The sequence below is a fragment of the Planococcus citri genome, chromosome 2 (genome assembly GCF_950023065.1).
Source record: "Planococcus citri chromosome 2, ihPlaCitr1.1, whole genome shotgun sequence".
In the NCBI taxonomy this organism is placed as follows: Eukaryota; Metazoa; Arthropoda; class Insecta; order Hemiptera; family Pseudococcidae; genus Planococcus; species Planococcus citri.
In genome coordinates, this window is record NC_088678.1 from 57681438 (window position 1) to 57704380 (window position 22943).

Here is a 22943-nt window from a genome sequence, read left to right on the forward strand (position 1 = left end):
GGCAATCGTGTTAGCAATTCGTATAACGTCTCAATCGTCTGTTTTGTTTTCAATACACAGAAAGCTGTAAAAAATTCCGAGTACGTGACGGGTGAATTTTCCATTTCTATATTTCCTCAAAATCGCAACATCCGTCTAATATAATTCGATCGACGTTACAAACTAGTTCCCGATGCTATGCTTTTTTTCAAAAACCTGACTTACCTCACACTCGCAGAATACAGATGATAATTTGAATGACGTAATGCAGCGTGGCATTCCCTGCGTCACCGGTGTGGTGTCTTCCAAAAACACATCGTATAATACCATTGCTCTACACTCTTTACTGTTAGTTGCGTTTAATACATCGATTGTGTAGGTTTAGGTGGGTGCACTTGTTATAGCGTTGATCTGGTGTCGCGACGAGTTCTCATGTGTATGGTATGGTTAATGTTATATGACTGAAGTTCTTCAAATTTAACTGAAATGGATTCTTGAACGAAAAGGTGAGTCCTAGTTTGAATTTTTTGTGTTTAATTTTCATTTTTTGAGCCATATTCATAAGTTATAACTTAGTTTTAGTTTATTTTGTGATCAACTGATCAAAGATGAGATCATTTTTCGTGTCAAAACATGTCGAGTTTTCCGGTGTGAAAAATTGTAAGTAATTTAAACCAGAAAACTGAGAAAACCTCCAAGTTGCCAGTATTCAGATTCAGAGGATTTCTCATCTGTTCTTGTGTGAAGTTCGCCCTCACCGTCTTGGTCTTGGCGTTCTTCATGTACTATTGAGATTTTTCAGTTTTTCTGTACGTTTACTTTAGATTGCTCAGATTGTATTTCGTGTTCTTAACGAATCCTTCAAATAAAAAATTAATCTAGCTGTAGGTACCTCTTTGTTACCTATTTATAATATCAATTTCGAGTGTCGTTTAAAAGTCACACCTTCTTGATAAGGTTAATGTTGAACATGACTTCTTCATTTTGTCTATACCTAATTTCCATTATTACTTACTCATCAGTGGAAACACCTTCCTTAAAGCACGAATTACCTACTACCGAGAAATTATTCATGGCTAATTAATATCATAACTTTGTCTCTTTATATGACTACCGTCATAGTAACTGATAAAAGCGACTAGGTACAATGTATGTTTTACTCAATGATAAGAAAGCGTAGGTAATAAAAACGGCTGCCTGCAAGTTGACACCAGGTAAACCAGAAACGTTTTTAATTGAATTATTACATCAAATGAAGTATTTCGGCGAAGTTAGTTCGTTAAAAACTGCATTTTCTGCATTAAAAGTCGTATTGGGTTTCTCCAATTTTCTTTTGCGTCAAAGTACCTGAAATTCTTATTTATTATATTACATATTTCTAATTATGCTAATTAGAATGACGAGTAAGTAATGACAGACGGTAGGTAGCGAAGAAGGGGTTGAATTCAAATTCATTTTCACGTAGTGTTTTGAAATTGCGCTTTTGCCAACTCTTTGCTTTTCTGTTATCGGCTGGGCAGTTTATTGATGGGTCGTTCACCTTTCGGCTTCAATTTTTTTACCAACGATTGAAAATTGTTCAATAAGATATTCATTTAATGTTGATGGAGAACCAATATATTGCTGTTGAGGAAAAATGGTAAGTACCTAATTCAAAAATGAACATTCGGATCGTCTTTTCTTGATTTTTCATTTCGCATTTTGAAAAGCGCGTTAGCGAAATATTGATTATCACGTGTACTATGTTGTTTTGTGATATATTGATTTCTACCAATCAAAATCTGCGTAACGATATTCTACATCTATCTCATCATCATTCAATAGAAAACTCAATCTTGATGATGATTGATACTCATGACGAGATTACGATAGCATCATAGCTTGAAGTTTTCGTTTCATATATTTCATGAAAAAGCTAATTAAAGTAGAAAATTGCATTTTTAATCACTCAGTTTTATTCCATCTGCTCGGTGTATTTAAAAAATCAGCGTAAATAGAATACATTGGTCATATATTTAATGTTGTTTCATGATTTATTGTTTTCTACCAATCAGAAATCTAGTTAAATATGTAGGTAACGTTAATACAGCATGTGCTTGGACGTCTTTTCTTGATTTTTCATCTCGCATTTTAAAAAGCGCGTTAGCGAAATATTGATTATCACGTGTACTATGTTGTTTTGAGATATAATGATTTCTGCCAATCAAAATTCTGCGTAACGATATCTTGCATTTACCTCATCATTCAGTAGAATTCTCAATCTTGATGATTGATACTCATGACGAGATTACAATAGCATCATAGCTTAAATTTTCGTTTCGCGTATTTCTTGAATGAAGCTCATTAAAGTAGAAAATTGTATTTTCAATCAGTTTTATTTCATCTGCTCGGTGTATTAAAAAAAACAGCGTAAAATGAATACAGTGGTCATATACAGGGTGTTCCAGAATAACCTTTCACATTTGTTTTTTTTATTACTCTGAGAGAAAAATGTTTACAAAAATTCTTTTACAACCAAAATGAAGTAGAAATATGCCGTTTTTAGACCGTATATTTGAGTTTTCATTAAAAATGAAGTTTTAAAAATTTTTCCATCGAGATATTTTCCTTCATTTTTGACACATTCAACCGAACATTTTTTCAAATTATTGAACACTTCTCTTCCAATCAGTTGCGACTCATGAACCTAGAAGCTGTTTCAGAGTCCTAGATTTATCTCGATACACTTTTGACTTGGAATAACTCCATAAAAAAAATCGCAGGCTGAAAAGTCAGGGGATCAAGGTGGCCATTAAATTTCTGGTTCAACACGTCGACCATAACAAAATTATTTGATGACTGAAGTGCTCACGCGCTAAACATATGTGTACATCCCTGGTAGTTCCAACATGTTGGAAGGAAGTAAGTAACTCTATTACGTCGCGTCTGTCTTTTAGTTCGGAACAAGAAACTCGTTTAACATTTTGCCTTACCCCTCACTGTTACTGTTTCATTAAACACACATGGTCCCACTATACCGAATTTAGCCACGCCCAACCAAACAGTCAACTTGGCGGAGGTTTAGATGTTTCTCAAGTATTATCAACTGATTCTTTGTACACTAGAAGCGCACATTCCAATTATTCACTTCACCATTTAGATAAAAATGAGCTTCGTTACTGATGAATAAGGAGTAAAGAGTTACAGGAACCTTTATTTTTAAAAAAGGCCTTCACAGTAAAAGCACACTGTACAGCCATCTACTTCTCCAGGGCAAAAAATAACTATTGAAACATAATTCGGCATGCTTTGGCTACCTAGAACCGCCTTTACCATTCCCCTAGCTCCACTTGAACACAGATCAGTGGTTACCAAAATGTGAAAGGTTATTCTGGAACACCCTGTATTTATTGTTGTTTTATGAGTTATTGTTTTCCACCAATCAGAAATCCAGTTAGCTAATATGTAATGCTTGGACATGCGTGCTGAATTTTTTTTTGTGGAAAAAAGTACGATATTTCATTTTACAATTTGTTCTGTGCATTTTTGAATCAGTAAGAACTGAAAAATCATGATTAGGTATGCTTGAAAAAGTGACTGGTTGCTACACGTTTGTTTTAAACTACTCGCATTATCCGACTAAGAAAATGGAACGTTTGGTAGATCTTGTGTTGGTCCAATTTCGATCACATTCTGGTTAAAAATCTGAATCTTTGAAATTCTATTCAATCCAAAGATTACGATACTATCATCATGGTTTAAAAACAAAACAGCCTTTGGATAGGTCATCAAGTTTGCCATGTGCTGTCAGTGGCGTGGCCAAGGGGGGGCGAAGGGGGCCATGGCCCCCCCTTGCGAGCGAAAATTTGAAAGAAAACATGTAAAAATTGACGTTTTTTCGTTGTTTGGACCCATTTTTTCTAAAAATGTTCGCTCTCGCTTCGCTCGAGCAGTATTTTTGCCTTCATTCTCATGAAATCACCACACATCACAATAGATTTCCAAAAAATTACCCCTCATTTCGATTTTTCATGCCTAAAAATCTGGTTTTGCCCCCTCCTTGAGAAAATCCTGGCTACGCCACTGTGTGCTGTTAATTTGTAGCATAATTGTTTTTGCTTAGTTAGAAACTTTATGTAATTTTGTTCACACAACATGAGCTGAGCTTTGACACGACGATTGAACTATCAAACAAAATCTGTTATAAGTACATAGTTTGATCGAATCGATCGCCAATTTTTTGGTGGAGAAAAGTCAATATTTCGAATTTTGATCGAAAATAAATTTTGTGAAGAAAAATTCAACATTGGGTATTACATTCCATTTCTGCAATTTTCAGCCAATCAGAATTGTAGAATCACGCAGATTCTGGAAAATACGACATGCTCATTACTGCTTGCATTCGTGTAATTTGCTCATATTTTTGATCACCTAAAAATTGCACTGTTATAGTGGTATTTCATTTCATGGTTCGCCAGATTGAAAGCCCTGCTTTTGATCTTTTAAATACCAATTTCCAACATCCACACTTCGCATTCGCAAAGTTCTGCACTCTACAGTTGTCAACGTTTTCTATTGTCGAATGGAATAGTACCAGCTAGGTACCTGAGGTAAACGACTATGCTCATGGTACAATGAATGCATTCGCTATTTCCGGTCTCATATGAAAAGCTTGTAGCATTGTTATTAATATCTATACCTGTACGTAGTGTTCTATTGAGAACATTTCTTTGAAAATGTATCCTAGCTATTTACTCATAATAATGAGTAAAGCATTAGATCGTACCTATACTTGTACATAATCGAGCTGACCGGCTGACGTGTTTCATTAAGTTGCCCCTAAACAGGATTAATGTAATAAAGTTTAGAAATCGATTAAAAAATCATTTCGAACCAAGTACTGGTAACAGTTTACGATAAAAAGTAACTGCTACACGCAAGTTGATACTTAATCAAATTACGAAATTGGCGAATTGAAAATAAATACCTACCTAGTTTTTAAAATGTTTAAAATCGTTTACGCGTACTTACCTGCCTTAGAAACTTTTAAAAAAAATCAGCGAAACGAGTATATCACAAAAAATTGAATCAAGGTCGCGCTACATACATATTACCTACATGGGGTAAAATAAATGGAAATAGGTGGTTTACAAAATTTGCCAATTAAAAGTCAATAAGTACCTACCTACCGCTTTTAGGCAATCAACCAATATTTACTAATGCCTAAATTAATCGTAAGTTGAACTCATCGCGTGTTATTTGTTGCCAAAAAAATTATGATAATTTTGTCTGCATCTTTTCGTTACCTACTTCGTTTTACGTATCAAGACCTACAAAACTTGAAAGCATTTCGGATGGCTCTTTTTAAAATTTTGCATACTTACACGCATTTACATGTATAGACATGTTAATAGTAGTACTTCTATGTATTATTTAAACGATTTTAATTATAAACGTGAGGGAATGCGAAGACTTAATTTATGTAATTCATGATTCATTTGACGTTGGAAGTACAATGATACGGTTGGATGTCATTACATTCAAGCTCGTATAATACGTATGTAAACCTCGAGTAGTTATTAACTTATGCGTTACCTTAGAAGCACTATTTTTATAACCTATGTAAAATAAATTCGCGTACCGTAGGCATATACGTAAAAATTGACTAAACGACACAAAAATTAACCCATTTCCTTATTGACAGGAAATGTTTATTTGGGTACCCATACCCACTAAAAAAAAAATGCTTGAGTAAATTTCGAATAGGAATCTATACCTACTTAATGAGTTGAATAATGTCATTAGGTAGTCGTTAGTTTATAAAATAAACACTGGCAATTAATTATAAATATCTACCTACTCGTAGTAGGCTATAATATGTATTTTTGCTTTCTCATTAAAATTAATAAGAACTATATCGTATAAAGGAAATGAATTGATTTCCTCTATTTATCTAACACTTTTAGGTATTAGATATATGGTCTCATAGTATAAACTGTGTCAATCTTTTTTATATATTTGGAAAATCAACAAAAACTTCCTATAATTTTTTTCATAGGTATTCGACGTAACTATAATATGAACGGAGGCATTATAGCATCACGTTTGTAATTTGTGGTTCATTCGTATAACACGTGGTAATAACTCGACAGTGATGGCTTAATTTCCGTAATTCTGATGTAAACTAAGTATATTGCCTGTATCTTAAATTGCGAATTATGTTATAGTTATGCATAGACATACCTTCATGAAGAATACTTTGCAATGCACTTAATTTTGGTATTATGTATGTCGAATTGAATTCATCCTTGAAGTAAATCTAATATAGTAATTAGAGATTGGAGATATACATATATGTATATACCTACCTAATTCGAGATTAATAAATCTCAATTATTGCTTTGCAAATTTTTGATATGCGAATTAAGTTCTGAAGGCTCTTTTTTTTATAAAGCATATTGTTGAGGAAAAGAGAAAAGCGATACTAGATACATATTTGATTCAACAAAAATTAATAGATTATTACGAAACCCATATTTATTAAAAATTAAGAATGAGTAATAAGCTATGGTACGAGTATCTACTTGAGTTTTTTTGCACTCTTGACCTTAGTTTAGATTCAGAATGGAATTTTTCCAAAAGTTATCTGCTTCACTACCTACTTCTATTAATTGAAGTGACGAAATGATTCATCAAAATTGAACTGCACGAGTACACGTGTTGGTGAGAATTTTGAAACAATAATTGGAAAAAAAGAAGAGAAATTCAAATTTTGTATCTATACTTATCTTTGATTGATCGAGTCGTTTATGAAAGTTCAGTAAGTAAAGTTTCTGATTGGTTAAAAATAACTCGTAACCAACCTACATATAGATTTCAAGAACTTGACAAAATAACCGGTCGCATTTCGTCACGAAAAAAAAACTAACATGTGACAGGAGGTCTTGGAAAATTTCTGCCTATTTACGCTTCAAAAGCTTATGAAGTCGCTTGCTTGCCACCAACTCTCGAAAGTGCGAAAATATCACTGTCTTGCTGTTACATAATCCTTGTATACGTAATTTAGCATGCAATAAAATACATTTTTTATCTGCGCTCAATGCAGATTGTTTTTTACATTGTTTTCAAAAGAAGTCGAATGTTGGTCGTTAGTCAGAATATTACCGATACCACTTTCACTACTTATAACTTCCCACAATGAAATACGATACGTATGTAATGTACCTATACTACCTACTGTATTTAAACAGGAACTTTCTAATACCCTTTTTGTTCCAAATCAGATAGGTAATATTATCCAAGCAACTGTGCGACTGTGCCTGAAAATAACTAGTTACTAATGTGGTTACACTTCCGCTGATTTAAATTCATCGACCTCTTAGTTATCGATTAGATAATTAAGTACCTATATGTAAACAGTCGAATCGTGCTGTTCGGCTTAACTGCGAGTTGATGAGTATAGGTAACTAATTTTTCGATATTTCTGAACAAAAATTTAAAGGTGATTGATCTTACTGTTATGGTTAAGTGGTTTTGTGTTTCAAGTTACCAAATTCATTTGCCATGAATGATTGCACGATTCCAAAAAGATGTTGCAAATTTCGCGTGACTTAAGTACCTTATACGCTATTACGCTATAAAATTTCAAAAAATTATCTTGTACTTATTATACCATTCAAAAAACTACCCCTAGCAAAAGTGGCGGATTTGTACTAACTTTTGCAATCCGTCTCCGTAAAATTTTTCTTTCAAGCTCATTGTTGAATCTTGATCTGATGAATAGTAATAGCTGAACGAGTGGAAATTTTTTTGACTCATCTTCGATAGACGAAATTTTCAATTATAAATTATAATTACCTAACTGGTGCTTGGTAAAAAGGTCGTAGTTGCGCCGTGTTTGTTTTAATCAAGTTTGCTATTTGAATTTGAGTGTTTGTAGGACTTCATTCATAATAACATACATGTGACATACCGTCAACTGTATAGCAGCCACTGTGCTAATTCATTCATGCAAAAATGAATGAACTTTATGGCATCTGCTACCTTACCTACATACTGAATTTTAAAGAAATAATTAGTGTTTTTTTGTCCATTTGATCCATTTTATATTTGTAACTTTTCAATTTGCTGGATTTCCTCTACCCAACTGAAAATCTCTTAAGATAGACTCAAAACAAAAAAAACAAACAAAAAACTGGCGATAAATGCGGTTTTTTTTTGGTAGTCTCACTTTATTATTTACTTCATTGCATCAATTCTTTTCTGTGGTATTATCAGCAAATTAAGTGGTACCTACCTATATGTAATGTTTGAGTTTTGAACTTGAAGTATACCAGGTAATTGAGTATTTCATTCGTTGTTTTAATACTCATTGGCTATATTTACCTATTTAAAATTGTTGTTTTTGAAGTATTCGTACGTGCCTATTTTTTGAAAAAGGGTATTAAAAATTTGATTAATTACGACTTTTAAGAAAATAAAATTGTTTATCGAGTTATTATTCTAATGGTTTGCTTCAATTGTATTCACTTATGCACTGATTTTTTTGGGTTGATAATTTCCTTTTTTTCTGGTGTCAAGGATTTGTAGGTAGGTAATATTAGCGCTGTGCTGTAATAGTACACCTTGGAAAAATTTACTAACAAAAATTTGTGTTATGAGTAGACTAGATTTCGCGTTAGATGGGTAAGATAATTATTATTCGAATAAAATATTTACAATTGCAAAATATCGCAAAACTGCTTATTAGATGTTGAGCGAATTGAATGTTTATAATTTTGTTGTTGTTTTTTTTAACGTTTAGTTGACCAAAAAAGTTTTGAAAACTAAACAGAAATAAAGATTAATAATGTGGTTTTATTCACCAATTTTTAATTACTGCTACACATAAGTAGATGTGAGCTGAAATACAGGTGAAATAGGCTAATTCATTCGTTTTGCCGGAAATAGTTCTTTTCCATTGACAGCTTGAAGATAAAGTGTTTTAATTCTGTATTTTCTTCCTTATGATTTGATTTTTTCAAAACCTATCTTGAAAATGAGCTACATTTTTCGTAGAAATTTTTTTTTTTCGCTTGACTTTTTTAATATCTTGTTTCTTTGAACGGCATTTTAGTGTAAAATGGTAGATACCTATTACCTATTTCGAATGATTTTCTAAAAATAAACGTGCCATTTGCGGCTTGAGCACATTTTGTTGAATACTGAATTCTGATTGGTTGAAAGTATGTAATAACTTTTGAACACGTAAAATCATTTCTGAGCTGCTCGTTTTTTATAAATTTTCAGCTTCAACCATTTTTTTCGAACATCTGTGAATAATATTTTAGCATAAAACGATGTTTCGAATAATTTCCTGAAAAATGAACCTCGCTTTTGAGGCTTGAACCTTGCATGAACGCAATTTGTTGAATAGTGAATTGTGATTGGTTGAAACAGTTAATTCATTAGGTATGTCATCTCTGAACTGCTCGTTACCTATTTATAGTTTTTCAGCTTGAATCATTTTTTTTAGAAGATCTATGCACAACCTTTCAGCGTAAAACGATGTTTTAAATAATTTTCTGAAAATATGAACGTTGCATTTATTTCGCACCTCGGGAGTAATAAGGTGACATCTCAAAAAAGTGAAATTTTACAGGAGAGTGATTTTCTTTTTTTAAAAACTTGATTCATTATTTTTATCAACTTATAATTAATTGTGAGGAATGAATAGCACTTCATTTTAAAGATCTGGTATCCTACCTTCATTTAGCATAAGAACACTTTGAAAAATAAAATCTTAAAGAGGAAATATTTCAATGTTTGGAAAACATTTTGAGTTAGAACCTTTCATTAAAGTTGATGTGGAGGCGAAAGGAAGCGTCCAAAAAAAAATTCATGTATACAAAGTTGTAGAGAATTAAATTTCCAATCGACGTAATGTCGTTAGTTTTTTTCTAGAGTGCTTAGTTTTTGAGTTTTTTTCAAAAAACTAAAATTTCATTATACGTGCAAATTCATTTTTCTGAAAAGTGATCAACTTATAAACTTTTTTCCATTTGGTACAAACCAATAAAAAATGCACTCCTTGTGACTATTTCTAAGCGACAAACATTCAAAACAATCAAAACTGTTTGTTAACACTTTGTATGTACGAAATTTTCTCAAAAAAGGTGGAGTTTTTTGAGATGTCACCTTATAACTCCAAACAACTTGCAATGTTGTTGGGATTTTGAGTTAGGCCATTTGGGTTTTTTACATGATCTAGATAATGTACCCAACTCAAAGTGTTATTTTTGGTCGAGGGGGGTCATACAAGCCCCAAAAATGCAAAAACATCAAAATCAATTTTTTTTGAAATGTCACCTTATTACTCCAGAGGTGCGATTTGAGGTGTGAACGCACTTTGTTGAATACTGAATTCTGATTGGTTGAAACAACTTTGAACATGTAAAGTCATTTTCATTACTGATATCATGAAAGTGCGTATTCCCACTCCTGCGTTGACGCACGAAAGCAGCTCTTTTATTGGCAACGCGAGAAGTATTGTTCCGTGCGTTTACGAGGACTGAAAAGTTACTTTTCGGTCCTAGGCTGGTCCTAGGACTAAAATTAACTTGAAGTGTGCATGCGCGTACGGTGCTAGAAACGCCTGAGCTGCTCGTTATTCATCGTTCTTCAGCTTCAATAATTCTTTTCGAACATCTGTGAATGATATTTCAGCATCAAATAATGTTTCGAATAATTTCCCGAAAAATAAACGTTGCATTTGAGGCTAGTTTTTCAGCTTGAATAATTTTTTAAGAACGTCTATCTGTATAGGTACAGGTACAACATTTCAATATATTAAATTGGTGTTATAAATAATTTTCTGAAAATATGAACATTGCATTTGAGGCTTGAACCTTGTTTAAACGCAATTTGTTGAATACTGAATTCTGACTGGTTGAAAAAATTTTGAACATGTTAAATAATTTCTAATCATAGGTAATCTATGCTGTTTTTTTGTCTATGCTCAAAGTTGAGAGATTTGCTCCGAGCATTTGATAGTATGAGGTGAAAAAATGCGTTTGTTTGGACTTGTAACATTTTCCTACTTTGAGATATTGGGCTCAATTGACCTTCTGATATTTTTAAAAATTTCCAGCGAAAACAAAATTCGCTTCTTTGATCGGAAAAACGCGCGGTTCAACGGCAAGGTATGATTCTTTGTTTCTTTCGTTTCATTGTAAGTTTATTTTTTGAATAAGTAGGTACCTAATTGAATTCTTTCCATCAAATTTTATGCGTTCAGTGTATGTGATACGAATTCAATTTTAAACAATCTCGCAGTAAGTAATGGAACAAAAAAATACTGTAATATTCAATGCCAAGGATTTTTGCGCGAATAAGTATCTGCTAGTACTTCACACATTTGTGTTCAAAATTACAATGAAAATCCATCTCTAAGCGTTTATACTAAAATTAGGCTCCGCTTAATTATTGTTTTTTTTTCAAATAATTTTGCACATCGTACATATTATGCATTATGTATGCGATGGAAAAATTTTTTCAACTTGTCTGTACTTACTATCTACAAACGCAATATTATGTATTGACGTTCCGACTTACCAGCACCTAGAATATTAATTAGCAGACATTATAATATAGGCCAACGTACCTAAAATCCTAGTGATGATGATTCATCTGCTTTATTTACGTATACCTACTTGAAGCCATAATCAATTCGTCCAGATGTACAATGTAAGAATGAAAACGTAGAGTGAGCATATAATGCCTGTTATTACTTTTTGAAAACAGAGTTTTGACAAATCAAATCAGTTATTTTTTCCAAAATAAATAAGCAATTTTGAAATTGAGCCTAATTAAACCTAAATTTTTGAAAATCATTTTTAATAATTGGTCAAAATACCTACCTACCCGTCAAGTCAAGTTATGAAAAATATAGTCGAAAGTACCTAATGCTTATGACGGGACATTCCCTGAAGCTTGTCATTATTACTGGCATTTCCGCAGTTCATCTAACCTAACTGGATATAATGGGTATGTCCCCAACTCTCTACGCTACAACCACCGTAAGTACCTCTACACTACGTGCATAGTCAATTAAAATATAGGAATCGTAAAGATTATTTATTCTACATAGGTCGACATAATAAATCTTAAAGTCCGTAAGAGTGGGTAATGCGTAAATTCGCATGATTACGCATTATCACACGTACGAATAATACATTCTACTTCAATTATTTCCTATATTTTATAAATTTTTACGAGTGTGACCGCCACTTTAAAGCAGCTCATTTTGTTGGAAATATACGCGCCTGATATACGATCTTTTGACAGTATTAATGATTAAATTTGCGTTTTCAAATTGTCATTGTGAGAATAAGTAAGTAAATTTCGCAAAAGAAAAACAACATAATATTACATCACCGTGCTCGATGTATGGCGTTCAACGAAAGTATAATTTATTCACACAGTTGTATGAGAATTTTATCATTTTGATTCTCACGTCGCAGTCGTCTTTTTAACACTTTTCTTTGGAATATTTTTTCATTATTTCGAGTATAATCATTCTGTTGGATAATTTGGCAATCTGCCAATAGATTAATTTCGAATGTAGGTACTAGGTACCTATCCATGAGCGAGGATCTATATTATATTACGTAATGCGGATTGTTTGTCTTCGAACGGATATCAATGTTTCAGAATTCATCTGCTATACGTATTACTGATACCTATTACCTCTATACCTACTCGTCTGTTTGTGTTCGCAATAACGTCTCCTCTTCATTCTGCCTTGTTTACCTAAATATAACACATGTCTTACTTACTTATTAAAATTCGGCGGTTTGTTGTGCAGACGTCGTTTCCGACCAAAGCGCTGAAAAATGAGAAAGTTTTTCTTTTCTACTCGTATTTCCGTACACAAGGTTATTTTTATGCTTCTCGCGGTCACGTAAATGGAATTTTCCATCGCTGAAGAGGGGTATATCCCGCTTGTAAAAACTCAACTCGATGAACTGTTGATTCTGAGAAATTTTTATTCGATTATGCGTCATTATTACATATTATTGGATCGGTAGATGCGAGTAAGGAGTAACTAACTGGTAAGGTGTCAAGTTGGTAAAGTTTGTTCATTAGCACGGCGATGATGACGTAGTTGAGAGCAAAACACTGGTACATTGGTGCACCAACGCCGGCTAACCAGTAACCACTAACCAGTCTCGGATGATTATCGGTTTGAACTCGGTGTTATTTTCGGTCGGCTTGAGCTTCAGAATCCGCGTATTTTTATAAGTACTTATTTGGAAATATTTCGTCAACACAACATGAGATGCTGATGGCTTTATAATTGAGATACCTACTGTTTTAATATGTCTTGTGAAATGAAATTCTCCTCAGCAACATGTGTAAGCTGAAGAACAATCTTGGGGTAAATATTCAAATTTGTATACCTATTTATTGTAATGGAAACTAAACTAGTATCATCTTCAGATTCAATATTTATTTCAATGGTACATTCGAGTCAAGTCAAGAGTGTTAAGTTATGAAGAAAGTTCTTGATGAAGGTTTCTTTTTATGATCGCTCATGCAGACGAGAGGACGAGACAGGCAAGAGCAGAATTTTCTCAAATAGAGGAAAAGTTGAAACGAAAATTCTTTCAGGATTTCCCTAAAATGAAGTTTACTTGTTTGATTTGACATTTCCAAAATGTTACCTCTTCAGTTACTCCACCAATTATGAGCAATTTTTTTGAATCAATCACAGCTATACTATAGGCACCTATTAAGGTACCACAAATTTTGCGAGTCGATATGTTTTCATGAAATAGATAAGAGCAAAACGAAGTTTTGTTGGTAAATCCGTTTGTGAGAACATCAACAGACAATAGCTTGTTCGCCCTTCATCTATTGCAAATTTTTTTCGCGAATTTGTGAAACAATTGCATCATTTTGAATACACCTTCTCACACAACCTATTGAAATTGCTGTTTCTGAATCATGCAAAATTGTGTAAAACTAACAGAGGTCCATCGACTCTTACTTTTATGGTTAATTCTCAAAGATATTCCATCTTCTAATAAAAAACTAACCACTTTATGCAATAGTAATCGAGTCTGCGGTTTATTAGTAGGTTGTAGGTTACGAATGCACAACCACCGTCAACCTTGACATTATTTTTGCGGAGTTTCCTTCGAGTGAAATGGCTACTTAATTATCTACATGTGCGATATTGAAACTTGAGTATTCGAATAGCTTTACTTGGAGTTTATTGAAAATCACGCGGAATTGTTCGGAGTGAGGGAAGGGAGAGGCGATGAAGAACTTAATACATTGTTGGATCTTATTGCGTTATTAAATATTTCTGCAGTTACGACTGCGAGACGAACGACGATGTATAGGCGATTTTATTCTCAATTTGTGTCGAAAAGAAGGTCACGTAGATCGTGAATCTTTCAAAATTATAAACGAATTACCCATCTTGATGTAGGTAATTAATTTGAACACGTGTTGTTGACGTAAAAAATTGCTTTATTTGTATGATATGTATATTCTGAAATACGTTTGGAGCGTGTTATAATTTCATTACGAATTACGATATTCCAATTAAGAATTAGCCAAAAACCAGTTCAGCAAATCAGCATCGAGAACCGCAACACGATGATCAGACCTACCCAAGTACCTGCAGGCAAAGCAGTATGAATCACGGTTTATAAGGCTGCGTTTTACGTTTGAAATTTAAAACGAATTAGGTACCTAAAACGATTTCCCAGTAGGTAAATCACGTTGATTGGTTGAAATGTGAATTTTTTTCTCCAAATTCCAACTATTATTAAACGCCAGGATTACATCCAATAATACTCGAATGTCGAAAGCTACTTATCGAGTTGAATTTTCAAAAAAAAAAACGCTATTAATATCAATTTTTCCAACCGAATGTTGAATTTTCTAAATTCTTCAAAATTCAAATTTTATTCGAACACTTATTTTAGCTTAAATTTATAGCTTCAAGCTGGAAAAGTTTAATATTCATTTTACTTCTGATTTTCATTTTTTAAATCTTCATTCTGATTGGCCAATCTTAAAACTTTATCAACCAATTACAACTCAGAAAATGATCCAGTCAAGTTCTTGCACGATTTGGAATTTTTTTATTATTCGCGTTTGATTTAACTGATATTTTTTCGAAGGAAGAATAGTTTTGATGAAAATTTTTCACCTTTTATGCAAAATTTTCCAAAATAGAGCTCTATTTTCATGAAATTTGAGTAGAAAAATAATTATTGTTCGCGATTAGGAATTAACCAATCAGAATTGAAGGATTCATTTTACAGGGAGAATTCCAAAAAATGATTTTTTTTACATTTTCTAAACGTTGCTCAAATTTGATGAAGAATCTACAATCTCAAAATCAAAGTTTTATCACTAAATTTGATTGGAGTATGTTAATTTGGCCTCCTACCCTCGTTGATGTTTTTCCAAATGACCCATGTTTGGTGTTCTAAAAAATCACACTCGAGATACAGAATTTCATTTTGCTGTTTTTCAATTTTAGGCATTGTTATAATAAGTATAGGTATTTCCCACAAATGAATATCTTTGCGAGTACATACCCTACAATATTTACACTCTTAATGAACCAGAAAACGAATTCGTTATAGGAAGGTAGGTACATATCTCATCTTGAATAATATGCTGTGCACATATTCATGGTCCTGTTTCCGAAACAGCACGTTATTGTCTCGCATACTCATTAACACATTGATTATAATTCACCGTCAAACATTAACTACATACGTATAGGTACTACATAGGTAGGTATATGAATAGATAAAAAGTTTATATAGGTACTTACGCAGGTACTAGGTACTTGTGTAGATACCAGTGGTTACCGTATTGACTAAACTTACGTTGTCTTGACGAAAAATGAATTCTCTCATGGCTGAAGATCGAGTGTTTATACAATAATAGATGTACCTTCATTGACGCTATTTAAATTTCTTTTTGTTTTTCACATTACCTTACAAAGAAGGAAGTCGACGATTTAAAGTTCATCAATAACCCTGTACTTGAGATACACGTTCTCGAATTGTAGCCAAGTCGATAACTATAGGTGGATACTTGTGATGAAAATATTTTTTTAATTGTACCTTAATATCGTTTCTTTGTTGTAATTTACCTCGCATTCATCGGATGTAAATTCTAATCAACTTTTAAGTAGCTCATTTTTTTAATAGGTACATTTTTCCAAAAAAAGTTATTTTTCTTCTCAAAAAAAAAAAAAAAAAAAAAAACGCTTGCTGTTTAATCACGAAAACAAAATGATTAAATTGCTACCTTAGATTTGCCTCCAAAAGAATTAGATTAGAACCTGTATTACTCACCCATATTATGATCTGAGATCTGACCATCAATTCATTTGGGGAATACTTATATAATTACTTCATGGACACAAGTAATTAAGTTATGAATAAGCCCTATCTGTTTAATTTCTACTCTGTCTTATTTTTTGGATTTCATAGCGTGTGGAAATTTTCAATAATGCTTAAACTGACCTGGTGAAATTTATGAGTCATCGTGGTTTTATTTTAGAATCAGATCAATGTATTTATGTCTGTCTACACATTATTTTACTCAGCTACCTGCCTTCCTATACTTGGATTTTCGTTTGATTCATATACAATTAAGTGCAACAAACCAGTTTTCTGGTACTTACCTCTTCTACGTAGGTACCATATTTAATGTTTTAAAATAAAAAATACTCGGTAATCCAAAGTATTTTGTAATGCGAGCTTCCAAATCGTGACCTAGTTTTGTCTGCAATAGGTATTCAACTTCAAGTATAGGTTATGACGTTGTATAACAACGACGTGAGACTATGCATCGCAGTAAAAATACCTATTTATGTAGTATGTACTTAGGTACTTGATTCTTTTTTGAATTTGGTAAAATAATGTTCATTATTTTCAAATGTACGCGAGTGTATGATGATGATGATTACCCGTAATAAGTATAACGAAAGGAAAATTTTTCGAAAAATTATGATACTCGAGTCTTCTATTCGTATTTATGTCATTTATTCCGCTTTCCGCAATTTCTTTAATAATTGGGTAGGCTACTTACTTTCTGCCTTGAACCAAGTTCACAAAATTGTAACCAAACTAACAAATTTCGTTGCTAGTTTTATTCCATAAAACATTTCGATATACCAATATTAAAATGGGATGATCCGATCCGATGATTTCATCTCATCATCGTCAAGATATCCCTTAGGTACTTGGGGTTTTCATGCAATCGTGTAATCAGCCAGACCATCCTTAGACAAATAAACAATTATCCACCGGGACGATTCGTTTCACTATAACGAAGATTAATTACGGAGTCATTTGGATATAATTAAACTAACATTGGAATAACACATGTAATGTAATGTAATTCATAAGTGTCATTTTTAAACATACATACGTAGACACAAGACACTAGACACCTAGTGTAAGTTTATCTAGTTGTAGGTACCTCTATTTGTTGCGCAATAAGCACTGGCTGAGTTGACGATACTCGTAAGTACTAACGAAATTAATTTTTGTTTTTGTACAGATTCCGTTAAGATTGGAAATTTCTAGATGCGGACCGTGTGACAATTAGAATCAGAATACTGGTAGTTGAACTGATGGCCTTCGAATGTATACTGATTCTAGTTATGACTGTTGAATTAATAGTAATCATTCTATCAGTTATCCAAGGAAGTCTAGAATACTCAGACTGGTCCGGTGAGATGGCAGGACCAGCCACGGCCATGTTCACATTTGCAGAAACAACCAGCCAAACGCAAGGTAAATCACGTACCGATAGATAGGTTAGGTATACATGCTTCGTAAATTTACTAAATCATAGATAACTGCTCGATGTTCTGTATAGTGTGTGATAAAACGGCGAAAAATTATTTTCCAATAATAGATTTATTACGGTTGGTTAAATAACCATAATGATACATAAATAGTGTTTTTAAAAACAGTATCTTGAAATTATTTTTATATGGTAATTTTTAAACTCATTGCACTTCAAGTATGACTGTTTTCCTTGAAATTTACCTAGGATTACTTCTAAAGGAAATTAGGTCAAAATTGCAGCTCATTATCTGTTTCATAATTAGTACCTAGGTACATACTTATTTCAATATACCTATTGATTTATTATTGAAAATCACTATTCGATGAAGTACATATTTGTTATTTTATATTGTTTTTTCTTTTTTTTTCGTACAGATGATTTACGGATTATTTGACACGAAGGTGAAAGAAAAAGATGGATTTTATTCACGTGGACTCAAGAAGATGCAGAGATTAATGGAAAATATGTGCTAAAATGACGTACAATATCGCAACGATGAACATCAAGTTACTGAAATTTTTCATCGTATGAGGAGGTATAGATGTAGGTAAATGCTTCGTAAAGGGAACTAAATGTATATCCTGTTGGATTTGAACCTACAGCAAAAAAAGGAAATTTTTTTTTACTACCGATACATTAAGAAGATCTAGATGTATGATGTAAAAACAATAATATCAAAGTACCGCTTGCAAAAAAGTTGAGAATAAAGACCTGTAATGAAGGGAAAAAAAGTGAAAAAATAATTAGTAATATAGGTACAATTTGTGTGATCTCATTAGGTTATTTTTTGTACTTCTAGGTGTAAATGCGGTTTTTACCGGCTTTGTACTTATGCTTAATGTATAGGAAATAAACATCTTATAACTTTCTTTGCATAATGATGAATTTTTTTCAGCGCATAAAAACGTTATTATTGTAAATAATAGTGCAAATTTAAATTCGTAGAAGGTTGCATAAAATGCGTACGAATTCGCATATTACGGTACTTTTTAACTAAGACACGCTGTTAATATTTTTTTATATTTACTTGCAACCGAGCAATGCAAAATATTCTCTATGCTCGACGTACGCTACAATAATCACGTATCATTAAAAGACCTAAAAAGGATACACAATATAAGCAGTACGCCTTCCGCGAAATAATAATACCTATCCAGTTCAATGGTGTGTACTGCGTACGTCGTCGTCATAAGGTGGGGTATTATAAGTTGAAACAATTGTACACAATTTTTTTTTTACGAATAAAACAGACTGGTCACGTAAGCGAAATTGGTTTTCAAAAAATCATACTGAATTGTCTAAATAGCAAGGTATTATTTTTTCTGATGTGATTGCAGAGAATCTAAGTATTTTAACAGGAACTGCAATTTTTGTAATTATACGGTTACTATGTTCTGACAATAAGATATTTAATAAACCGAGACGTCTTTTTTTTTTTTTTTTTTGAAGATATTTCTTTAAAATTGTACACGATGGCAGGGTATAATTATCACGCTCAGAGTATTTCAATTTACCTAGTTATCTTGCAGGTGTATAAATAGTATTGGTAATTGAGAAATTTTAAAAACAGTACGAAAATATGTCATTGAATATTCGAATGTACTTATCTCTTCTTAAAATATAATGTAAATTTCCAAATTGATAATTGCTAACCTCATTATTAAAAACCTCTAGCATAATTTTTTTATTTTCTTACCTAATTTTTAAAAATTCGTTAAAAATTTAAAATTTACTTTGACACCTAAAATATTGCTCGGTTACACAGGTTACAAGACCATGCTCTTTCGATTCAGCTTGATTTCGTTCTAATTGGAGAGATACATACGAAGTACTAGGTAAATCAATAAAACAGAATTAATTTTAATTTCTGATAGTACCTTTATTGCATGGTTAGATTCATTACGTCATTTATGTTTAGGTGGTTTCTCATTGGCACATTGTTTGCCAGGTTTTTCTTTCTTTTTATTCGGCCTGTTGAATGTGATACCATTCATTCCGATTTTGAAACATGAGAATTGAGTTTCCCATAAAACTATTTCGGTTCCAGATACATGAAATTCCAAATTAATGCATCCTTTTAGGTTTCCATTTTGTGTTACTATACGATTAAAATGAATACATCCAGATACGAACGGAAAGCTCGGTACGGGAACACAAAGTGGTGGTGGGTCAGAAACTGTTGAAAACAAAATTAAAGAATGATAAAAATATGACTCTATTTATTTTGCATGCTTTAGAACCGAAGTGTTTATTTACATGATTCGTATTATACAGAAATTCCGACATGCAAATGTTATTTGATCATCGACTGAAAGATAAATCTGTATGAATAACGCCATAAGTCACTGTTTACACTTCATAAATTCAAAATAATGACATGCAAAATTGAAGAGGTCATGACGTACAAAATTCAAACATTTGAATTATGAAATTTGCATCCGATGCATAAAACACTATAAAGAAATGAAAAATTAACGCGTTTAACGTTGTTTTTCAGTGCTTTCGAGGATCATATATCTCTTGCTTTCTGATTGGTCAGAACATTTATTATCAAAAACAATATTATTAATATGACATTGCGTACTTAAATAATGAATATACTTTGTTGATGAAAATGGAAACGTGGAATTGGAAATTAGACCTGAAAAAACGTGTTGCGATTGACAAGATTTTTCTTCTTGTTTATCTCAATTTTTAGAATATGCATTACATTGATACAAACCAAGAGAAAAATAAGAATATGACTCGATTCGTAAGCAGATACTTTATGGAAGAATTTCAATAACGTGAAAACTCCACTAGCAGAATTTATTGAAAAGCAAATAAAATTTAATTTATATACAATTATAGGAACATCGTTTATATTTTTTTACACGTTAAAAAAAAACTAAATAATTAAAAACAGGGGGAGTTAACAAAAACCCATTTGGCTGAGGCAATGATTGAGGTGGAGTTGGCGTTTCAGGTTGAAACCAAGAAATTCCGCTAAAACCGAAACGAACGCAAGTAAACTGTAAAGTCCAAAGCGGAGCCAATGTACCAGTAATTCGTAAATCGAAATGGACACATGCTTTAATGTTCCCTCCGTCTCTCATAATGTCGGTCAACCTAATACATATCGATATAGCAGGAAAAGGCGGGAAGGGTATGCAAAGCGGCGGTGTTTGATCAACTGCGAGGTAAGAATAGATCAAAATTCATATTTACATTTGCATAAATTTACAAAAGCACACACAGTGAAATAAATAAAAGCACGGGAAATACAATGTTATTGCTTACATGATATCCTTCTTCGGATAATTGACTGCTGATTTAGCTGCAATTCTGTTTGTATACCTGTATTATCATTGCTTAGTGCTCGCAATTTCACACAACCTGTTCAAAAAGTAGAAATCGAACGTTAGCGTGAGCCTTCAAAACACCGTACTCGCAACATTATCAACTTAAGAACCAAAGAGGAGCACCAGGCATTTAAATCTTAGGCGATACCTATTAACCTGTTGATAGAAAACATGAAATATTCACCGTTTTGTAGCACGTTTAGAATTCTGATTTTAATATCGACGCAGCAATCGCATCCTCCCCACGTGCATACGCATGGTAAATTTCCATAAATTCTTCGAAAGAAATTCTTCTCAATGTTACCAGCCGATTTACTTATTAATGGCACAGCGCTATTTGTATTGGGTTCGTAGAAAATGTTCATCTCAGAAAAAACATCTGAAAATGCATCAACAAAAGTTTTGAAGAACATGTGAAATTTCGATTGAAACAATGAAAGAAAATGTAGGTATGAGCATGGCATTTTACCGGAATAAAATTGTTCCAAATGAATAGTAGGCAATTGATTGAAATCCACAATATTATATTCTGCCATTTCATCTGCTTTCATCAAAGGTAATAAAAATAATACACATTTCAGCGTGTTTATTGCCATCTTGGATTTATTATCTAAATTCTAGATACAGATCAATGAGAGAAAAAAATAAAGTAGATAGGTAAGTACATCTACATTCAACATTTATACATATTTCATACATACTAGTGTTCTAATCATGTTATATTCAAATTTTGTTTTATGAAGAAATGGTCCACAAGCTCAAAAGCCCTTCTTAGGGGGAGTACTTTTAAATTTTCAAAAATTATTAAAAAATAGTCCACATGTTGGATTTTGTAATAAATTCTTGATGATTTTTAAACTAAGAAATGACGTGCCTAATTCGGTGTTTAAAACTGAGATTTCGAATCATGTCTACATCTATTTGCAAATAATTTTTTAGCCTCGTGGGCATAGAAATGTGCCAAAGAAGTTTAATCAATACAAAAATAATCTTGGAATAGATCGACTTAATTCAACAATACCTACAAATATATAAAAAATGCATTACAAAACGTGTAAAACTTACCCAATCATACATTTACTCCAGTTCAGTCGTCAACTTCATAAAACTTTTAACACTTATAACTATTATTAATAAATAAATCATCAGTTTTATCGGAATTAAAAATCATGATAAGATTCAAACACCCAATACGACGCTTGTATAATTACTACCTAATTCTATTGAATAAACAATAGTAAACTACCTACTATGAAATGAATATCGACGAATTAAGCTTTCTTTAATCTGTCTTCTGTTTTTGCATTCCTACTGATTTTCTATCTAAACGCATTAGAGTATTATAATATGCATAATAAAGTATCAGTGGGTACGTAGGCAACAGAAATCTTATTGACAATGCCCATTTGTGAAAACGATACCTTAGACAAAGAAAGCGATGCATGTTTTCTACATCTATGCTGCACACTTCATCTTTATGATCATTTTACTGCCAAGAAATCAACACTAAGACTGTTTTAAATAAAATAATGAAAATATTACGGGTAATTTACTCAAAGAATGTTATTTATTTGGAAATATTTTATTGTTGAAAAATATTACGGAAATATACCTTACGAAAACATAAGTATTTTATTATTATGCCATATGTCTTCACTTGTTGACCCGAGTAAACTCGTTCTTGACTTCTTGAGGTTATTTTCCAAAACATTCGCATTTTTAAATTTTAATGTACACCTTTTCAAAGTATTCGAGTATGCTTAGGTA

General features: G+C 32.4%; 1 protein-coding gene and 1 long non-coding RNA gene across 2 annotated transcripts; one reads left to right on the forward strand and one right to left on the reverse strand.

Moving 5' to 3' along the window:
- Positions 1-316: 316 nt before the first annotated feature.
- On the forward strand, positions 317-18704 carry LOC135836635 (uncharacterized). Its single transcript, XR_010557069.1, has 3 exons — positions 317-485; positions 17542-17777; positions 18210-18704. It is a non-coding gene; the product is annotated as an uncharacterized LOC135836635 (long non-coding RNA).
- A 1920-nt stretch (positions 18705-20624) lies between these two features.
- On the reverse strand, positions 20625-22930 carry LOC135836633 (uncharacterized). The gene is made up of 5 exons (XM_065351588.1): positions 22242-22930; positions 21646-21793; positions 21361-21555; positions 21115-21210; positions 20625-21007 (listed from the first exon to the last, which is right to left on the reverse strand). The coding sequence occupies exons 1-5, from the start codon at positions 22251-22253 to the stop codon at positions 20712-20714; spliced, it is 747 nt and encodes a 248-aa protein (XP_065207660.1). The 5' UTR covers positions 22254-22930; the 3' UTR covers positions 20625-20711.
- Positions 22931-22943: the final 13 nt, after the last annotated feature.